The sequence below is a fragment of the Daphnia magna genome, linkage group LG7, assembly GCF_020631705.1.
Source record: "Daphnia magna isolate NIES linkage group LG7, ASM2063170v1.1, whole genome shotgun sequence".
Lineage (NCBI taxonomy): Eukaryota > Metazoa > Arthropoda > Branchiopoda > Diplostraca > Daphniidae > Daphnia > Daphnia magna.
The window spans coordinates 1,821,125-1,836,045 of NC_059188.1; the positions used below are offsets into that span (position 1 = coordinate 1,821,125).

At 42.3% G+C, this 14,921-nt stretch overlaps 5 protein-coding genes across 5 annotated transcripts; 2 read left to right on the forward strand and 3 right to left on the reverse strand.

The window, feature by feature from the left end:
* The first annotated feature begins 283 nt into the window (after positions 1 to 283).
* LOC116927818 (protein obstructor-E) lies at positions 284 to 2,364 on the forward strand. Its single transcript, XM_032934855.2, has 4 exons — positions 284 to 566; positions 703 to 927; positions 1,021 to 1,209; positions 1,275 to 2,364. Exons 1-4 carry the CDS (start codon positions 299 to 301, stop codon positions 1,535 to 1,537), a joined length of 945 nt encoding a protein of 314 aa, XP_032790746.2. The 5' UTR covers positions 284 to 298; the 3' UTR covers positions 1,538 to 2,364.
* A 521-nt stretch (positions 2,365 to 2,885) lies between these two features.
* LOC116927819 (protein obstructor-E) lies at positions 2,886 to 5,712 on the reverse strand. The gene is made up of 6 exons (XM_032934857.2): positions 5,505 to 5,712; positions 4,249 to 4,488; positions 3,975 to 4,184; positions 3,627 to 3,713; positions 3,428 to 3,554; positions 2,886 to 3,337 (listed from the first exon to the last, which is right to left on the reverse strand). Exons 1-6 carry the CDS (start codon positions 5,554 to 5,556, stop codon positions 3,316 to 3,318), a joined length of 738 nt encoding a protein of 245 aa, XP_032790748.1. The 5' UTR covers positions 5,557 to 5,712; the 3' UTR covers positions 2,886 to 3,315.
* A 1,883-nt stretch (positions 5,713 to 7,595) lies between these two features.
* On the reverse strand, positions 7,596 to 9,042 carry LOC116927822 (protein obstructor-E). The gene is made up of 7 exons (XM_032934860.2): positions 8,890 to 9,042; positions 8,749 to 8,822; positions 8,569 to 8,686; positions 8,388 to 8,443; positions 8,144 to 8,291; positions 7,873 to 8,077; positions 7,596 to 7,803 (listed from the first exon to the last, which is right to left on the reverse strand). The coding sequence occupies exons 1-7, from the start codon at positions 8,939 to 8,941 to the stop codon at positions 7,716 to 7,718; spliced, it is 741 nt and encodes a 246-aa protein (XP_032790751.2). The 5' UTR covers positions 8,942 to 9,042; the 3' UTR covers positions 7,596 to 7,715.
* A 3,240-nt stretch (positions 9,043 to 12,282) lies between these two features.
* Positions 12,283 to 13,874, forward strand: LOC116927821 (protein obstructor-E). The gene is made up of 6 exons (XM_032934859.2): positions 12,283 to 12,461; positions 12,685 to 12,900; positions 12,964 to 13,065; positions 13,145 to 13,243; positions 13,326 to 13,536; positions 13,616 to 13,874. Exons 1-6 carry the CDS (start codon positions 12,419 to 12,421, stop codon positions 13,719 to 13,721), a joined length of 777 nt encoding a protein of 258 aa, XP_032790750.2. The 5' UTR covers positions 12,283 to 12,418; the 3' UTR covers positions 13,722 to 13,874.
* LOC116927820 lies at positions 13,549 to 14,892 on the reverse strand. Its single transcript, XM_032934858.2, has one exon. It carries the CDS (start codon positions 14,854 to 14,856, stop codon positions 13,837 to 13,839), a length of 1,020 nt encoding a protein of 339 aa, XP_032790749.2. The 5' UTR covers positions 14,857 to 14,892; the 3' UTR covers positions 13,549 to 13,836.
* Between the last annotated feature and the right edge of the window lie 29 nt (positions 14,893 to 14,921).

Consider the following 14,921-nt stretch of genomic DNA (forward strand, 5'->3'; position numbering starts at 1 on the left):
AAATTTTTTGTTTGCCATGAAAGAAAAAAACAACCCAAAAACCTTCACCAGTTCGCAATGTAATTCTAGTTGTAGAGAGAAAAAACAAAAAAAACAAAAACAAAAAAACTGAATAGATCGAGACCCACATAGGTGAAAGGTGGTCGAGCGTGCATGTCTCTACCCACAAAACTTCTAGAAGATGGCAGAAGAAGAAAAAAAAAAAAGAAAGATTGAGGGTGGAAAAAAAAAAAAAAAGGAAAAGCTTCACTTCGATGTGGGGTTGGCCGAGAAGGCGAGATGGGCGGGGATTAAGCAAATGGCGACGGAACGCACGGGCTCATCCCCAAGCTCCCCCATGGTCCGGCTGAATGCTAGAAAAAGGAGCGACTCGGCAGGAAGGTGCATCATTCGACAGCCGGCCAGCTCCAAGACGCACATCTCTCCGCTGAACAAATCCGTCAGAAGGAGAAGACAATCTTTGTGGGACCACGCGCACCTGTTTACTCTTCGTTCAAACATCTCTAAGAAATCATCAGCCATGAAGGCAATTGCTTGTTTTCTCGTCGCCTTGGCCATTTCCTCTGGTACGTCTTGTTATTTTACTATAAAAATTTTTTTTTCGTCTTTAAAATGCCAAGTTTAAAGGGTTTAATTTTCATAGTGTTGTATCCGATCTAATTAGTTTTAATTCAATTAAATTATTATTTTTTGAAACATTAGCGGCTGCCCAGCAATTGAAACCGACACAGGCCGATCCGTGCCAGGCAAAGGGCAAAATGGTGGCTGATGTTACCTACTGCGATCGTTACTGGGAGTGTATCGATGGTGTTGCCGAGCAGTTTGACTGCCCCAATGGCCTGGTTTTCGCCGGACGTGCACGCGGTCTTCTCGAAAACTGTGACTACCCTTGGAGGGGTGATTCTTGCGAGGGCAAACAGCTGGCCAGTAAGTGCAAATTCAATTTTATGCTCCCGATTGCGTAATCACATTTCACCTATTTTATTTATTGATTTATTATTTTTTTTTAAATTAAAACAGACACGCCTATTAGCGTGGGACCTTGCGACTGGAAGTACGGTATCTTCGGACACGAATCCTCATGCATCCGTTACTGGACCTGCTGGAACTCGACAGCCACTGAACAGTTCTGTATCGGTGGTCTGCTCTACAATGAAGAGAAACACGCTTGCGATTGGCCCGAAGCTGTCGAGGGCTGCCAGAAACATCGTAATATTCACTCACTGCACGCGAATTTCGTTTGGTTTTCCTAACACTCAATTTTGTGTTTGCAGCTTTGTGCAAGGATGACGCCAATGGCAACGTTCCACTAGGCAAGTCTTGCAACCGTTACTGGGCCTGCCAGGGGGGCTACCCTCGTCTTCAGCGCTGCCCGGCCACGTTGGTCTTCGACAAGCGCTCCCTCCGTTGCACCAACCCACCGACCGAGGATTGCGAGGCTCCTCCACCACCACCTCCCGAGGATGACCCCAATGCTCCCGCTGGTCCCGCCTTCGTCGAAGAGGAAGAGCCCGCTGCTCCTGCACCTTTGGTTTAATAAAAAGCTGAAGTAAGGAATCAAAAATTATATATACACCAACCACACGCAGAATAAGAAAGAAAAAAGAAAGGAACGTACCAACACCTCATTCATCTTTGTATTAATCATCTTGATTTGTTTCTTCTTTCTATGCTATTTAGAATTTTATCTTTTCCTCTTCTACTATATCTTTAAAGCAAAAAGAAAAAAAAAAAAGAAAAATATTTGTACGATTTTCAGCTCCGAATGGCCAATCAGCAACGAGCAACTCAATTTCCATTTCGTTTGATTCCAAACTTTTTCCCCTCATTCCGCTACACACCCATTTATCTTTCCCCTTCAGTTTTGTTGGCCGCGTTCATTTGCGAACAAAAACAGAAAATTATTCATTTTTCGGCAAAATTTCTGCAGATTGATTCTGCAGGAACTCGTAATTTGAAAATGGTAACCGGTCGCTACAGCCCCACGTAATCATTTTTCCTCTTCCATCTTTCGCCCTGCTCATTTTCTTTGTGTTTCTCGCAAACTTTTACCGTGTCATCAATTGTTTATCTGATCATTGAGCGTAAGTGTACGTGATCCAGGTCCTTTTGTTACATCGTTTCTTACCCGTTCCCCCCCTCCCCCTTTTTTTTTTTTTTTACAACTCAGTTGACCTACCCACACAGCCCAACTTTTCTTTCTGCTCTTATTCCAATTACCAGCGCTCCGTCCATGCAAAGTTGCACGCGAAGTGAAAAACAGATGATCAGCGCGTGCACTTTACGTGCGAAAATGAGGAAAAGAACTGTACCATTCTTTGCTGTTGTAAATAAAAAAATCAAATACAAGAAATTCGAAAAGTTTATGTTTTGTTTTCGTTTGTGTATTTTGTTCGATGACGACGCAGTTTTGAATTATCCTACGTCACATTTTATTTGGTACATGGTTAAAAAAAAAAAAAACTTTTCCCGAATGTTTGGCGTTCACAACTACTTAGGAGCCACCTGTTGGATCACCTTAGAATTTAATGGAGAAGAATATGCGTATGCAGGTAAACGGCCGGAGGCATCCGCACGAATTTGAACGTGCACTCCGTGTAAAACACGTACTATACAAACTATAGAAAAGTTTCTTTTTAATTTAAGCTATTATTACTAAAGAAATAATGACAGATTTTAATGTGCTCCAATATGTCAATGAAATAAAATTCATTTAACGAAAAAAACAAAAAATTGAATTCGTTTTATGTGTTAAATTTTTGTTTATTTACCGAGAAAGATATATCCAATGAGCCAAGCAGTTTTTCTTAAGCATCTATAGGATTTTTGAAGTGATATGATGGAATATGAGAAAATATGATTGAAAAGAAGAGAAAACAACGAGATACCATTTTTTCATTATCTTATTATTTTTCTTTTCAAAATAAGAGATGGTAATAGGCGAGGTCGCGGAAAGAAATAATACACGGAGCTGTACATGCGCGTAAGAAGAACAAGTGCGTACACCCACAATGGAAAAGAAGTCATCGATAGATTAGCCTAATCTTTCTCTCTCTCTCTCTCTCTCTCTTTTTTTGTGTGAAGGATATAGAAACGTGAAGGTGTGAGTGCGTATAATTTTAGATAGGATCTGCCAAATGAATTAAGAAACAAAAGTAAGGTAAAGAAATAAGAAGAAATCTGCACGAAGCTGTGCCCCAGCACAACTATATTGCGCTAAAGGAAATATTGAAATTGCTCGTTGAAATCTTGAAAAAAAACGAAGGCCAATTCAAACGGATCTCGCCTTTCTTTTATCATCCATCATCTCCACAATTACTCTTTATAGTAATTGGCGCTGAAATAGGGAACGAACAAAAAAAAAAAACAAATTAAAATCTCATCGAGTATATATATAACCAAGACGTCTGTCATTAAATGTGCGTACCATTGGGGAACGTTCTCCGCATCGTCGCAGGTCAGCGTGTCCTCATTGAAAGCACTTCCGTAGCCGCAGCTGATGAGACGCGGATAATCGTTAACACAGGTAACGAGTCGAGTGCAATCATTGGGAACTATTAAAAAAAAAAAAAGTATTAGATGTTGAAGAAATTTGATCGTGAATTAAGTTGGATGAATAATCATACCAGCGTAACGAGGGAAAGGCAAGAATTGGCGAACGAGCGAGTTGGGTGGCAGGGTAGAGACGTCCGGGCAACGGAACCCAACGACCTCTATCAAAATCAAATTGAATAACATAAACACGTGTAACCTGAAAAAACAATGGAGCTTCCATTGCTGATTTCTTATAGCTTTCGGCCAGAACAACAGAAAACCAGATGATGGACCATCAAGACTGAGTTTCTCCAGTCAACAACTGTTAATCCCAAAGCTATTGCGAAATTCGACATAAACCTCTGTCAAGGTTTTCTCTTTCGGCGCCGATAAAACACGAGAGGATTCAATGAAAGAATAATTATTCTCCTAGGACGTACTTTCGGGATCGCAACCAATGTCGAGAAGGAGATCGGGCCAGTTGCAGGAATGAGAGCGGTCATCGTAGGCCAAGCCTTTCTCGCAAGCCACTTCTTCGGCCTCGCCGTAAGCGCATCGATAATAGAAAATGTCGCACTCGGCCGATGGCTTGAAAAGACCGAAGGCGTATTCACAAACGGAACCTGGATTTCTAGCCGGATCTGGAGTCACTATATAAAGAAAACAACAATTGGAATCCAAGATTTAAAAAAACAAAACAAAATGAATTGATACATTCGTAAACGCGTTCGCCGCAGTTGGTGGCCCAGTGGTAATTGCAAAAATTGTGAACGGATCCGGCTCCGTCGAACAGCAAACCATTTTCGCAAGTCTCCAGCGTCAGCGTGCCGTTAGCGCACTTGTAAAATTGATCGCAGTTGGTAGGGTGAGCGTAAGTTTGGAGACCGTACTGCTCCGGACATGAAGTGATGTCTTCGTAAGCTGACGATTGCCGGCCAGCTCCGGTGTCACGACCTTGGTTGATTTGTAAATGTAATCATTTTTGAATAAAAGCATCGATAGTTCGAGAGACGATTGTTAGTGAGAATAATAAGACTTTATTTGTGCCGAATCGATCAATCGAATCGATCAATTTCAACGGGACTTTCACCTCGTATAGAATGAGGCAAGGGGGTTGAAACATCCCCACCGCGAGGGAAATTTCACGTGTCGGCCAATGAATAATGAACGCAAAATGTGCTGTGCTTTGTCACATGGGAAATTCAGGCCAATTTTATTTTTTATTTTTTAAAATGACAGATGGCCATTTTTTGGCACATTCTTTTGCAGGGTACATCGCAAGGTGGTGGGCAATGGAAGCCTCCAGGTATGGTATAGTTTCATTGAAGGCCGCCTTCTCCCGCACGGGTACCCCACCCAACCAAGAGACTCCACCCGTGAAGAGTTCGGTTCCTCATTTCAACATGAAGACCTTGAAGAACAGAGCTGCTGTCGATTCCACCACCGTAAAAAAAAAAAAACCCCACCGATGGATGGAGCAATGGCGTATAATAAAGTGAATGGAATTGTCTCACGTGCCCTCGGCCCTCTCACCACATCACCTTGTCTTTGACGACGATTTACAAATTCTCTTTTTCCCCTTCTCTCTCTCTTTCTTATTTCTCAGTTTTAATTGTTCCCCCCTTTTTTTTTTTAACATTTACATTGGGTTTCTCTGTTTCTCTCCCTGGGGTTCGGTTATTATTACAGTCTTAGACATGAGGGACCACGCCCTCGATTAAACCTTTGTGCATTACAAACCGAAAAAGAACAGATAATCCAGATATAGATATCCTTCTACAGAAATATTGAAGGTCCTTGGTTTATCAAGCTCTTGTATACGCTCCCAATGGAAACTGTTTTAATCTCGCAACTCAAAAGGATTGCAGCAATTCGCTAGAGTTTGATTCTCTGTAAAGGGCTATTTTCAGGGTGTTTTGCACACATTATGCCAATGACTTGTTACAATTAGAAACGAAGGCTATTTTTACCGGCAACGAGTGGAATGAGGGCGACAGCGACGACGACCAACAAGATCCTCATTTTCGGCGTTAAACAGGTGCGTCCAAAAAAATCCGTTATATTTCGTACGAAAAGAACGAGCACTGGAGCAAACTTCTCTGTAAGTAAACTGAAATCACGCACGATAGCAACGCAGCAGCTTACCGGTAGCAAGTGGGCAGCCAGTCTGAGCTCTTGTCGTTGTCGGTTCCATATTTTTTGTTATACTTTTTAGTGCCATTGTGTGTGTGTGTGTGTGTGTGTGTGTGTGGTAGAGAGGAGGCGAACGAGCAGAGACCTTCGGGCGCCTCCACATACGCGTTCAATCACGCTGTGCCGAACCCGTTCACGAAAAATGCTTACAAGGTGGGTGGTGGGGTGGGGCACATGAACAAAAAGCCCTTCACGCGTGCAACTACTGCCACTCATATACCCTCAAAAAAAAAAAAGAAAAAAGAAATGTACAAGAGCCGCACGAAAGTAAAGCCAAATTACACGAACCGCCGTAATGATCTGTGGTTTGTTTTTCTTTTCAAAAATCAAACAAATTCCATTGAGGACGATCACCCGTTAGCTGTCGAAAACTAGATCAAACTCGTCGTATCATCAGGGAAATCGTCGCTTTTACTATTGCATTTGAGTTAAATGTGTTTGTTTCCCTAAACTTTTCCGAAAGATAGCCTACATAGTACGCTGTATGGTATATTAATCACGCTGGGAGAAACAGCTGATTGACGCAGTGAATGAATAAAGCCGACAACAGGTTTTGCGCCCTTTCGTCTAGCGCAATCTGGTTTCTTATTTTTAAAGTAAGCCATTGTCTGCTGTGTTCAACATAAAGCAAACAACTATTCCCCTATCATGAAGTCAAACTTGGCTCAGTCTGCCATCAGTTGTGCTGCTGTTTAGTAGGTCGCAGTTAGAGACCCATTGGCACGCCATCAAATGCTTTGGCTTATTCTCGAACAACAACGAGAGATAAATAAAGACAAAAAGAAAAAAAAAGATGTAGTGCGTCTTTCTCTTTAATTTGCAGACCACCAATTGCAGGGTGTGTGTTTATAAACAGTAATCTATGCCGTAAAAGTTATAACGGCTAACATAAGGGCTTATATGGAAGCCCACATCGACTAGTTTATCGTGAAAAAAAAGAAAAGAAAGAGAGACACGCAACACTGAATTGCATTTGCACGAAACAAAGCGCCTTGTGGCATTTTCACCCGAGGAATTTTTTTTTTGTTTTTTTTTTTTAATATCGTCACGAAAGCCATTCGTCTGGAGAAGAAGAAGAAGAAAAAAAATAAAAAGAAATAGCGAAACATTTTCGTTAATATATTGGCTGGAGGTGTTCTCCCGTTTTCCTTCGGGAAAGTTACCACTCACGCGGCTCATCTCCAGCTGTTTGAAAATACGCCATTCTAAACACGCTGACACGGCTACATGTTTTGTTTTGTTTTTTTCTTCGCTTTTTTTTCCTTTTTAATGTCATCAGCCCTTTTGGAAAGCGGGTGACACCAAAGTGTCGAACGGCCTCCATATATGAGCTATAACAATTTGACGATTGGGATTTCTTGGAGCTGTTGAATAACGTATAACAAAGAGAGTTACCTGTATTTCTCTTTAATTTCCAATTTTGAAATTGCCTTTTGGTATTTTTTTTTTTTTGGGGGGGGGGTTTCTGAAAATCGGGCGAGGCGAACGCGAAAAAGTGAAAGGGAATGGTCGCCTTTGGCTCAGTAGACAAAAGAGACAGCACGCAATGCACGCACTAGAATTAATGACACGCCGTTAAAGGGCGTTCAATGAAGGCAATCGAGCCAAACTAGTTCGTTTTTTCTAGCCAAAAGCTGTAGGCCACCGAAACGCATATGAATAATTTTTTCAACTGAAATGGAGAGTTTAATCTATACAGAAAGTTAACCAACCGGTTCACACAGGGCTCCCTATTGCTACATCATGATTTTTATATTTTTTTAAAATTCATTTCATCGTTTACCACTCACCATTATTGTAATCAAATCGGGGAATTGATGTTAAAAAAAATTATAGTTTTACTTATTCCAGGAGAAATGAAGATGTTGTTTAGTTAAGAAGGTTTGTATTTACGAATCGTATATGAAAACGGTCAACAGAATAAACATTCTTTTTTTTTTTTTTGAATGAAGAAAAAGAAGAAATTGTACAATAAATGCAGTTTTTATTTAAACGCGTCCACTGTTTGATCGAGTGTTGGACTTTGGAGTGGATGAGTTGGCGGTGAGTGCAGGGTGATCCTGGTACCAGTCGACGCTGCACAAGAAAATCAAGAAAATCAAACCCAAAACATCTTTGATTGAATCGTTTTAAATGATTGCGTACCATTCAGCGACGTTCTCGGGGAGATCGCACTGTTTGCTGTTGGTGTTGAAGACCTCTCCGAGATCGCAGTTCTGCTCACGGGGAGTGACTCCGTTCAGGCAAACGTAGAATTTCTGGCAGTCGGTAGGGTGGGGATACCTGGGATGGGGCTCCTGGATAGCCTCAGCTGGGGTCAACTTGGGGCAGGTGAATCCATCTTCCAAAACTGTCATGGAAAACGTTTAAAAAATGAATCAAACAATACAAAACTGGGTAGTTGTTTCCGTCTTACATTCTTCACGGACGCAGCCAGTTCGGCCAACGGCGGCTTCCCACGTGCACACGCCAGTAGCGTCGTTGAAATGGAGGCCGGGTGGGCATACGTTGTGCTTAGGCTGGCCGTCGATACAGTCAACGAACTTGTGGCATTGGGAAGGATCCTATAACAATGTTCACAACGCAAAACATTGAAAAACTCTTCCCTATTTTCTCTTTGATGTACTCAATAACAAATCATTTGGGGTTTAAAAGCTTACCGAATGCTCGAAGATACCGTTCCGGCGAGGGCACTCGGCATTTCCCTGGGGCGGCTCTGTAAAACAAAAAACAAAAAGGAGGTCAAACAATTTAAATTTATACGAGTTTGATTTGTCGGTCAAACAGCTGATACATCTTCTGGAAAAACAAAAACAAAGTGATGCAAGTGAAACTACTTACGGAGTTCAGTGCGGTCCTCGCAGTCGACGTTGTGCATGTGATCGCATTTGTGGCTGGATCGCTTGAATTGGTCAAAAACCAAACCATCTTCGCACAAATGTTCGGTTGCTACTCCATCCTGTTAAACGAATTCAATCATTAAATGGCCAAAGATGGCGCTGCTGAGTGCGTCACAATTACCTGGCAGACGTAATACTTGTCGCATTGAATTGGGTCAGCATATTGACCATTTTTCGGGGGGCAGACGAACGCCGCTGTTATTGGACAATAAAATCGCAATCAATACCTTCGTTGGAAAACAAAATAAAAACAATAACCTACCGGAAGTGAGCAGCGGGACAAAGGCGACGAGGAGGAGAGCTGTTGTATACATGATCGAATCGGGATGATGAATGCACACTGTGGTAGGCAGAGCTGCTTCTTTTTATCCAGCGAGAAGCTTCCATCTCTCCACCCATTTTCTTCACAAATCCTCCCTTTCTCTCCCTCTTTCTCCCCCCTCACATAGGCAAGCTGTAAAGCTGTTCCCTCAGCAAACACCACCTCGTCAAGCTTGATTGATCCTCCCCCTCTTTTTTTTCGAGAGAGAGTCCACAATCGAAATAAGAAAGAAAAAAAAAACCACTGCTATACTTTAGTGCGACACAGACGCCGCACTAGACTCTCTTGGGTAGCTGAAACACCTTGAAAATAATAACTAGTATTTGGACGCCAAAGTTGACATGACAAAAGGACGACTGATGTCCTTATAGATCCTTCGGATTTGCCCAGTTTTCGAGGCCGTCAATGAGAAGCCCTGTCAAAGATCCTTAATAAGAACAAAACGTAACAAATAAGGCGTGTTTCTTTAATTCAGAGGAATTATGTTTTTTTTGTTTTTTTTTTGGTTAGTTGAAGAGATAAAAAAGAAAATATGAATCAGTATCCTTGAATCAAGGTTTCCAATTTCGACCTGTGAACATGTGCAACAACATGGGGATTGTCTTTACCGAGAAAACAAAGGCAGCCATTCGTCATTTCTTCTGGCTATACGTACAAGCGGATTTTACTGCACTAATAAAACATGATTGCGCATGTTACATAATAATAACCTCCTTTTTCGAAAAATGTATTATTTCTAACGGGTCACGAACGCAACGCTTCACGTTTACTTGGGCCCCGAACGGCTTGTTGTGGAAATTAGGTGATTATATATAAAGGTCACATCACAAATCAGCAAAAAGTGAAAGAAAACGAGTCAAATTATTTTGAAAATTTCAATAAACCGCCATATATTTAAAAGCCCGACAAAAAATTCAAAAAGAAAGTTCTGGCAACATAAACCTGATCGACGAAATCAGCGTTTTTTTTAAATTTTGTTTTACGTTCGTTTTTGGGAAAAAGAATTTTAGAGAAGTAAAATTCATGCGATCCGCGATCTCAGCCACACGGAAAACAATTTGATTATCGGGCAACGAGCGGTGCATTGCGATGCGGTTCTGGTGAATTGCGCGGTGAAAATGCCTCGCAAACTGCCGCAGACATAAAGAAAATCCGCGAAAAAAAAAATTCTTTACCCCTAATAACTAGAACGAAATGCATAACGACTTCCACCTATTCTCTATCTGCGGGCTCCAACATCGGCCCGTAACACGTGCGGGATTTGCGGAGGGGAAAATGTACCGTTACGTATAGAAACACGGACCAACAAAGCCCAACGTTTGGTCAACAGGTCATCACCGACCATTGCACTGGCATTATTACTGAAAGCTATTACTTTTTTGTTGGTTTCTAATTTAAAATTTAAAAAAATCCGATCCGCTCTCTTTATTATGTTGAGCCTTTAGAAAAAAGCAAGCGCCAAGTTCATTTTGGAATTCAGCTTGCGTCCAACGAAAATCAAAAAGAACTTTCTATACTGCCATCGTTTTCACTTATCGGCCAAGAATCACCAAATATAACAAGAGTCCAAAATAAATTAAAAAAAAACAAAAACTAAAAGTTGGTGATAGAAATCTGTTTATGTGACAATGACCCACATGGAGGGCGTGACAAGATCAACAGATGGAAAATGCTAGTAACGTTCTCCGGATATGGCACTATAGAACGACATTTGGGGACAGTGCGTATTTGTCAAAGTATTTCTATTTTTTCTTAACAAACCTCCAATAGATCACAACTAAAGACTGGCCAATTCAAATCCTATACCAAACGGTGGGACACACTATTTACGGAGAGAGTGAAAGTTTGGCGCACGACGCAATCATTCCAACAACAAGAAAATTAGATGAGACAATCGCCACGGCCATGTTGTATCTAGTGGTGTTTGAATTTGAACCGAAATCCTTTCTCTTTGAAACACAACAGCACACACACACAAAAAAAATAGGAAAAAAAAAAATATATGCGCTATGAGAAAGTCGTAATAAAGGATTTCCTGTTTATCTCCTCTCTCTCTGCTTACCTTGCATCCCCTGGCGGACAACGCCCAAGTGAAACTACACCTTTGCCCAGTCATGTCGATCAAGGAGAGCAGGTGAGACAAAAGAGGGAGGAAAGAGGGGAGATATAGGAAGAGAGAGAGCAGCAACATGAAGCGCGCACAGCAAGAAAGAAAGGTGAAAGTTAAAACCATTCGACTTGTTAAGCTGCATATACTCGATTTTGTTCATTTTTCGATTGCATATTTTCTTTTGTGTGTGTGTGCCTTTCTCTCTCTATCTTCTTTGCCTGCTGTTCTCGCCGGGGCGCGCGATCCATCCACTACAGTCGAAATAAATATTAAAATAAACCCTAGCGCTGAGGTCAGGTGTTTTTTGTTTTGTTTTTTTTTCAAGAGAAAGAGAGAGAGAGAGAGAGAAAGAGAGAAACATTTGGATTGTAAAACGCCAGACAGGCCGGAGAACAGGTCAATCAATGCCGCATTGCGATTCGGTTGAAATGACCCAAATCTCTCGAAAATGAAATGTCCTTGGATAATGGGACAACATCACCAAACAAATTTCTAGAAAGCCATGAAAATGTTTTTTTGTTTTTTTTTTCAGGCGAATTAGTACGGTAAATGAATGTATAATAAATATGCACGCATAAGCGTAATAAGCGTAATTATACTGAAGAGCTCAACGACCGGTCGTGAATTGAGAGCTGACCGCACTGACACATAACTTGAGGCAGGCATCGAAACGACTGGATCATGTAGCGTTATTTTGATGCTTAAAACAAACGGGAAGTCTAAATGAGTGCAGCAATACAAAGTAATGTTTATACGACAGCCCAAAACAAGCGGCTATTTCAAAACTCTTGATTTCCTTTTCCTTTCTGTCCAGGTAGACAATCATCTAGCCCTATGCCAAACTGGTACTTTCCAATTGGAAATATCAAAACCCCCCTCCCAAAAAAACAAAAGGGGGGAAGAGGACTACATCCAAAGTGAGCACCCTTTTGGCCGCTTTGTTGCCACTGACCATACTATAATGTCTGCCAATAGGAGAAAGCCATACGAGCCGTAACAGCATCGGGGAGGGTTGGGTGGCCGAGAAGGTAAACGTTGTGCATGTAGGTCACATGTATTTTGCCACTGTCCGCAGAGAGCAAAAATGCGAAGGTTCTACCTGGTGACTGGGCCCTTCTTGAAGGTACCTTCACCACCTCCCCCACCTCCTCCTCGGCTGCCCCCCACGCCTCCCACCCCCTGCAGACTTCTCCCTATAAACCACGTGCGATTCGACGGGTACTCTTCATATAAACCCCGTCGGTTCCAGTGAGAGCATCGTTCCGCACAGCTACCTGGATCATTGTTTCATCCATTTATTTATTACTTGTATTTGGTGACACACACACAGGCTACACACAAACAAAACAACTTCACAAAATGGCCAAGTACTTTATCGCCTTCTTGCTGGTCGTTTCTTCAGGTAAATTGTTTTCCCTTCTTTTCAAACACTTGTTAAATTTAGCCTCTACAACTTATAACAAACCCGTGGGGTTTCACTTTCACTTACCCTGATTGCAACATTTCCTCCTTCCTTTGTCCTTCGCCTTAAATGATTTATTTCTCTATATACAGTTCATTTTATTGCCTTTTCTTTTGTTTTTAATGGCACGTCTGAATCATGTTCTCCTTATTAACCTCTGTAGTCTACGGACAACAACCTGAGAGTGATTGTCCGGAGAAGAACGGTGTCTTCGCCGACAGCCTTCAGTGCGATCGTTACTACGAGTGCGAGAATTTCGTCCTCAGCGAGAAACTCTGCGACGATGGTTTGGTCTTTGCCGACCTGGGAGCCAACAGCGGCATTGGTGGCCGATGTGATTTCCCCTTCAACGTCGATTGCACTGGCCGCGCCGAACTCCGTGAGTTTGCCTCATTTCATTCGCCCTGTTGAAATCGTGTTAATCCGTCTGTTTCAATGATAGAGCCTGCTAACGCTACGGCCAACTGCCCTCGCCAAAATGGCTACTTCGCACACAGCGACCCAACTATCTGCAACCAGTTCTTCTTCTGCTCTTCCGGCCAAGGTATTATTTGAATCCCGCCCTAAGACAAAATTTGCATACGAGTCGTCGTTGTTAATGTTTGCCTATTTTTGACGTATAGCCAATTTGATCACCTGCCCCGATGGTCTCGTTTTCAACCCCAACACTGGCACTTGCTCCTGGCCAGGAGAGGCTAACCGTATCGGTTGCCAAAGCAAAGGTATAGATTCACACGAACTGACGTTCTACTCGTAACGGTCCATGATTTTTCATACCTGCATCGTTTGCATTTAATGTTGCAGACGTCGTTGCATTTGATTGCCCTGCCCGAGTTCTTGAGGCTGAGCCAACAGGACCCCAGTTCATCGACCCACTGTACGCTGACCCAACTGATTGCCAGTACTTTTACGTTTGCATCGGTGGTAAGGAACCTCGCCGCAACGGTTGCACCACTGGTTTGGTTTTCAATGACCTGACCAAGCGTTGCGATAGGCCCAGGAACGTCCCCGACTGGTAAACAAGATGCAAAATTGAAACAAATTGTATTTTAAATTCACTTTGATATCCTTTTTCTTTAAAAAAAACAAAACAGCGTTGACTGGTACAAGACCAGCGAAGGAGACTTGCTGGAACCCGATGTGTTGGAAGAAGAAATTGTCCCAGCACCCAAGAGGACCAACATTGCTGGCCGTTCTTAATTTACGCGTCAAATACTCTCAAATCTCTTAACAGGCACCACGCACACACAGAGAGAAAAATTCGCCTGTCGTCAGTGTTATATCATTTATAGAAAACCCATTGTTTCGTATCGATTCAGAAGGAGACAGAATTACATGTTATCATTTTCCTGACTCTTCGATGAATGTCGTTATTGCACATACAAATTACTAGAGAAATCACAGAGTGGTGGAACAGCTCGAGCGCTTCCACCACAAAACCAAACACGTAATGTTCGTTTCCATCTGGTTGAGGCAGCAAGGCGGCCACACCGGCCGGGACGATACACACAGCGACTAGACAAACCAATCCGCTGAGCAGTTTCAACTGACGTTTCTCGTCTTGACTAGACGCACTCAACACGATTTTCTTTTTGACGATTGATAAGTTGTTGGTGGAATTACTCGGCGTGTTTGTCTGAGACGCTGATACGGCATTGGTCGTCATCCGACTCCGTTTGTTGATGATGCGTCGATATTTGAATATGGTGATGATGTTTAAGAGAACCAGAGCAGCGCACGGTGCAAACCTGGCCATTGTCTGTGAAGTGTAGATATAGATCCACCACAATGTTGTGGAGGTGACATCCTTTTCAATTGTTACAGACCAGCAATCAGGACAAGTGATACTCCATTTCAGGTATGTGGGTAGGTGAAAGATAAGGCACATGCACAAAGACGTTGCTAGAGCCAATACGGCTCTTGATAACACGTGAATTCGATGGAATAATGAAGGCTGAATAACTGAAACGAATCGTTCGATACTCATGCACAGTAAAACGTAGGTCGAAAACGTAGCCAACCAATTGAGTAATATCGGCTCGATGTTGGCGTGATAAAATGCCGTTGCGTGAGAGTAGCATTGATCTGATTGTGAGGCTCGGTGCATGAGCCACGGCACGGCTAGAATCATAAGCGATAAGTTCGACAAAATGATTGCAAAAAGGTAGGAGAGAGCGATGGAATTGAGGTTGGAACGGGCCGCTGCAACGAGAGAGAAAGTATTGAACAACATGCCAAAGGCGAGAATCACAGGCATGATGATGGCGTAAGTCAAATGACGTAATCCTGCCACGTCTGGAGGTTCGTCAACCGAAGAACAGCTGCTGTTGTTCATCTTCCGATCACAGTTTCCAGCCCGAAACTAAAATTGTTTTTTTTTTTTTATTATTACAAAGACGT